The 6,574-nt window shown below is 31.7% G+C and overlaps 1 protein-coding gene across 1 annotated transcript; it reads right to left on the minus strand.

Annotated features, from left to right (window-relative positions):
• Positions 1–1,279: 1,279 nt before the first annotated feature.
• Positions 1,280–6,396, minus strand: LOC132740629 (glutamate receptor 2-like). Its single transcript, XM_060728573.1, has 4 exons — positions 6,332–6,396; positions 4,329–4,480; positions 2,669–2,756; positions 1,280–2,252 (listed from the first exon to the last, which is right to left on the minus strand). Exons 1-4 carry the CDS (start codon positions 6,386–6,388, stop codon positions 2,151–2,153), a joined length of 399 nt encoding a protein of 132 aa, XP_060584556.1. The 5' UTR covers positions 6,389–6,396; the 3' UTR covers positions 1,280–2,150.
• Between the last annotated feature and the right edge of the window lie 178 nt (positions 6,397–6,574).

The following is a 6,574-nucleotide window of genomic DNA, read 5'->3' on the forward strand; positions in this document are numbered from 1 at the left end:
ATAATTGTTAATCTTAATAAATTTTTAAGGAGTTCCAATGAGGTCAAAAAAGCCTAATAACACAAAAAAAGTTTACATTTTAAATAAATTAAGTGAAGCACTTCAAACGGAAAAATCTGCTAAGATAATATAGTATATCGATTTTCTCGTGCGAATGTTGCCAGATTTGTTTAAAAAAGGTTGCAACGCTTATCATTTTTATGTAATTGTGCACAACAAAAATAATTATTGTGAACAATCCGGATTAGGAAATTTTCTAAAATTTTGCACGCACAAGTATTTGATCCATACATACATTAAATGCTACACTTAACTCGGTAAAATATTTCCAGTCCCGTCAAGTAAAAACAGCCTCAGTGGAGTCCCGTAAAGAACATTTAAGATTTTTTTATAACTGATATAAAATAGTCAATGTTTACATAATAGTGATGTGACATATAAATGATAAACAACTGTCATGACAAGCTTCATTAAATGAATGTTTTTGTTTTAACTTTCCTGTACTTTCATAAACTTTTGCATACTTGTAATAAATTTTAATCAAACTAAGTATTTATTCATATCGAACAAAATATGTAGATTGTCTCAGGAAAAAAAGTGTACATTAATTATGAATAGTTGTCCTGATTCCTTAGTGTGTCTTAATAATTCTAATTAACGAAGCGATTTGATGTAATTTTCACTTTTCTTTCATATTTGTATATTCTTTAAAATCACATTCTTCAATTCATGGTTTAAAAACGTCTTAACACATAAAGTTTGACGAATTAAAAATTAGTTTTTCACTCTCACACCTTATCATACAATGGTATGAATATTAAAACATATAAATATATTAACACTTTATTAATGGTGAATAATCTTCCTTTAACATTGAATCACTCTGATATGAAATGAGTGAACGTAACTTTTGAATTATTTGAAATTAAACACACATAACACGTGCATTTGTACTATGGAATTAAGGTGAAGCAAATCGAATTACCGGTTTTGAAAACCACGATTTTCACATTTAAGGAAAAAACTATACATTGAAAATTTTACATGATTCTACAATGGGAGACTCAGGAAGTAATACTTATTTTTTTTCTCCACGCTTAAGTTCCAAAACAAGTAATAATAAAATAGGAATGTTTGATTTGTCCTTTGTGTCAGTCATTTTCTACCTTAACATCGATTGCACACATAATTTTAACAAATATATGTTAAGTTCTTGATCGTCACCCTGTTGTAACCTACAGTTATTTAATTAGCATTTGCCACTAGTATACTGTAGAGCGGTGCCAGCCGCCAGCACATTGATGCAGTCTGACCAGGCTCTATACTATTGGTTATACATGTATCAACTTTAAATTTTCATCCTAATTTACCCATACAATGATAATGGACAGTATCAATAAATGGACGCTGGACAAGTCCATTAGGTCATGGGTTAAATCCAAACAATTCCAGAAGTTTTTACATGTACTCGGATGAATTGCATTTACAAGAAATTGAAAACGAGCGACCTATTAAACTTATACAATCAAAACAAACAGATATTATTCATTTTGGAAGAAAAATGGTGCAATATATATACAATGCTGAAATATAACATCATTCGAAAATACATAAGCAATATAAACCAATGACAAAAGTCATAATCATAAATATGAATAAACATGTTGGATGGATAATAGGCGTGTTTAATGTTTTCCATGATAGAAAGAGGTGTGTCTATGGCTATATTTAGATCTGTCAACCTTATAAACGTAATGTATGTTAATGTTCCAACCTGACGATATGTCTATATTTAAAACAATAATTTGTAATTAATGCTTCAAACTGGAGGCGTGGCTAAAGCTTTCCTTTGAACTGTAAAATGTCACACGTATTGCACCTTAGCCATCCAGAGAAAAGATGACTTGTGGGTACGTCTTTATTTAGAAACGTAATTTGGAAAACGTGTTGCATCGTGTTGTAACCAATGTTCCGGCTATGCACGTGCATATTTAGATTATTAGAACTTTAATTAGAATATCAATTATAATACGTAAATATAATATCCAACACAGGAGGCGTGGCTATTACTTTTTGATTGAAGTTCCAACATGGAGGTGTGACTATGGCTATATTTAAAACTGTATAATTTGTAACACCTTTAATGTGTGTTAATGTTCCGGACTAGAGGTGTGACTATAATTATATTTAGAACTGTCAAATGTCACTAGTGGCGCGGTGGCAGCAGCTGTCCCTGATGTATATCCCGTAAGCTGAAATAATAATAATAATAATAATAATAATAATAATAAAATGATAAAACTTGTAATAATAGGAATCCGATATATACTTTCACCTGCAAGTAATATCTCTGTGACATCAAGTAAAATTTTGCATTATTTTTACAAAGTTATTGATAACTCGATAAATAATGAGTTCGTGATATTGAAATTCGACATATACAACAGTAATAGTATATGCCTTTTGTATCTTAAATGAGGACCGAGATTACTTGGAGAACAAAAAACCACAACAAATGTGCCTGTTCATTGATTGCTTCAAAATAAATTCAGTCACGAAAAAATACGAACTTACATTTTACGAGACATTAACTAAATAGACATGTGGTTCGGCACACTCTTTGCACGTGACATGATTCAAGTACAGTTAATATTATTTAATAACGTACCACGGAATTTTCTCTGTCACTATATCCCGCTTCTTTTAATGCTTCTAGCGGTTCTTTTTTCACTATGCGCACTGTTTGAGGCTTCATCTGTGACAATAAAAGCTTGATTATTTTATACTTGATATCTGATATAAGCTTTGTAATAAATGTAAAAAACAACAACAACAACAATAGTTATATGAGATCCTGTAATTAGAAAATTAATGTCACTGATAAATTTGCATCTGTTTGGGTGCATGTTACAACAATACTACCGTTATAAGGCTTCTGTTAAGCATTATTTTTCTAAAGGTGACAGTTAATGCTCTTTCATGTGCGGCGTTACTTTGAGGATGTTTGTCGCCTTGGTTAGAAACCACCAATCTTTTCATACATTATTTTTATCAGACTTCAGCAAAAGTAGTAAAGTGATAAAAGCAACCGACTAAGACCTCTGGAACTTGAAGAAGATGTTGAGGGCACACTTCTTCAGATTCATGATTTGTATTTAAAGTGAAAAACACACCACAATTTAATGATTAAAATTATTGTTCAGCGATGAGCAAACGAATTTCACTTAGCTTCAGACACATTCTCTCCGCCTAAAATATCTTTAACCAGTTTAAAATATATGGCTTTATTATATACCTACACATTTTTCTCCCTAAAATACATGCAAATCTTGAAGCGCAAATACGCTTCAACTGATAGAAAATTCCCGTATTATGTTGGACAAATACGGTTGCCATCATATATAAAATGTTCGTACTACTTTATTTTGCGTTGGTTCCGATCTTAACTTTGTTTTATCACACCCCGTGCCGATTTTGCGACTCCGTAAATATGGTATTGCACGGCCGTTCATATATTTTGACGTGACGTCATTAGCGTTATAAAACATAGTGTAAAGACGCGCTAAATGTTTAGCGTTATACTATAGGCGCGTCAATAAAAAATGACTCTTATTTCACTTTAAACGGTCTTTAATTTTGGGGTATGTGATAAAATAGAATATTAAATTCGTGTAAGTTAATAACTAAATTTATTGCACTCGTTGAATAAAATAATATTTGCTCGCAAAGGCCTCGCATTTAATAATAATTTTATACAACTCGTGCAATAAATTCAGTATGAACTACACTCATCCAATATCCTCTATTTATCACATAACCGCGGGCGCAGGAGTGTAATAAAGCCATTTAATAAAAACGATATTACACTTGTGTAATAACACTTTGACGTGACGACATTTGCGCTATATATAAACAAAGCGTTTAAGCGCGCTAATGTTAGCGTTATACTATATAGACAAGTCGTTGAAAAAATTACTCATTTTAACAGTTTACTGTTCTTATTTTATATATGTGATAAAAAGAATATTATATTTGTGTAGATTCAATGACTAAATTTTATTGAACTCGTTGAATAAAACAAGATTTTATTCAACTCGTTCAATAAATTTAGTATTAAACAAACACTCATTCAATATCCTCTATGTAACAACGCATTTGGGGAAACGGGAACCAAAATTGTAAAAGGCGTGACCAGTTTGTACGAATTACGTATTTGTCGACCAAGTCATGACACTTGTTGTAATTAATACACACAGCTAAATTTTGAGAATATACAACAAAAATAGACACGAAAGACAAAATATAAATAAAGTTTTATTCTTTGCCTTTTTTTCATTCTTCCTCTTTCACGAAGTTTTCGTATTCGTTGATGTATAACATATTCACATAAGGCAACAATCATTGAGAGTAACAAACCCCCTACAAGAATATGGAATATTCCTGACACATTACTGAGGGTTAGAGCACTCGTCGTGGCATCCTGAAAAATAATTTGAGCCGCGTCACGACAAAACCAACATAGTGCGTTTGCGACCAGCATGGATCCAGACCAGCCTGTGCATCCGCGCAGTCTGATCAGGATCCATGCTGTTCGCTTACCAACTCTATTACAAGTAGAGGAACTGATAGCGAACAGCATGGATCCTGATCAGACTGCGAGATGCGCAGGCTGGTCTGGATCGATGCTGGTCGCAAACATTATGTTGGTTTTGTCGTGACGCGGCTCATTTATTGGTCATGAATTATATGAGCCGTGTCACGACAAAACCAACATAATGGGTTTGCGACCAGCATGGCTCCAGATCAGACTGCGCGGATGCGCAGGCTGGTCAGGATCCATGCTGTTCGCTATCTGTTTCTCTTCTTGTTATAGGGTTTGCAAGCGAACAGCATGGATCCTGATCAGACTGCGCGGATGCGCAGGCTGGTCTGGATCCATGCTGGTCGCAAACCCATTATGTTGGTTTTGTCGTGACACGGCTCATATAATGTTTATGTGAAAACAAAATTTCGATGATATTTGAAAAAAATATTATATACAATCGACTAAAACCATACTTACACAGTGTACGTCAAAAATTATCCAATGATTTACATAATAACTAAATTTCGATGATATTTGAATTTTTTTTAGGAATCGGCTAAAAAATCTAAAAATCAAATATTTTTGAGTGAAAACCTTAAAATTCGATGATGATCGCAAAATCTAGAATTCGGTGATATTAAAAAAAAAAAAAAAAACGCTAGAATTTGATGACATTAGAATAAAAATACCGAACAAACTAGAATTCAAATTCTAATTCAAAAGTCTTTATTTTCTGTCAGTGTATCATACATGATAAAACATAAGGTATGAACTTTTTGTAAACACAGCTGTACGTGCATGGCGAACAATCACATCCATAAAAATAGATTAACCATCTATTTATTTCGTTCAGTATGAAAACTTTTTATTAGGTGTAATTATTCTGCAGCATAATTAAAATATATCTATAATACTTTTGTTTCAATAAACAGATGAGATTTAAAAATATACTTGACCTGTGTTATTGATAATCTGCAATTAACATAAAAATGATGTCTATTTCATAAAGCTAGCAGCTTTTGGCACCTGTCATACATAATATCGGGCAAACGACAGTCTTTGTTTTTTTTATAAGAAGTGCAGATTTTAATTAATTGTCAATTATAGCCTAATGTATAAACTCACGAAAAGTGATTATGGATATATTTTCTATTAATAAGCAGTGTTCTAAAGTTTGGATTAATCTTTATGGTGATCACTATGAATTTTGGGGCAATGGCGGATATCCCAAAGTTGTTTCAAGTGCTGTCTCATTAAAAAATGTAAGTGTTAATTTGGTGAAATATAGAACTAAAATTCAATAATATTTGTAAAAAAAATCAACAACATGTGAAATTCGACGATTGTCGAACCAAGAAAAAAAAATCCCCCAAGAACGAACTGAACCTTTAGTTTTATAAATGTCAGTATTTTGATCGGAACATATTCTAAAATAGTGACAGTAAAATTGTTATTTACTATTGTTTTTAAGAAAAACTTTATTTGAACAGGAATAAATCGTTGAGCAATGGCATAATCATTCGCTGATTACGCTTAGACAAAAACATTTTGTGCCATATACCGAACCTTTGTTTCCAATGTTCTTGATTCAAAGCAGTCTTTCTTGATTCATGAGATATATACAATCATCATATATTTACTTAAATATATAATGCACTTTTAAGTTTTGATTAATCAAAAATGTATGCTAATTTCGTCTTCAAAAGTTTTGTTTTCAGAATATTCTTCTTTCTAATTTATAATTACCTGTTTGTTGGTGCCACACATTCCTTTAGAGTACCACCATTTCTGTTCCAGTTTCATCAACTGACCGGGTTTCTCTTAATTTGAGAACTGCTTAAAAAAAAAAAAAAAAAAAAAAAAAAAAAATTTAACTGATTTCTGAAAATGGAAATAAAAAAGGCAAATAACTTATTTTAACTTTGGAGCATACAACAATTTTTTTCTGACGAGTGTGGCTTATTTATGTCAAGATGTATTTTTTCAAAT

Source organism: Ruditapes philippinarum, unplaced genomic scaffold (genome assembly GCF_026571515.1).
Source record: "Ruditapes philippinarum isolate M1 unplaced genomic scaffold, ASM2657151v2 ctg10755_1_1_1_1, whole genome shotgun sequence".
NCBI lineage: Eukaryota > Metazoa > Mollusca > Bivalvia > Venerida > Veneridae > Ruditapes > Ruditapes philippinarum.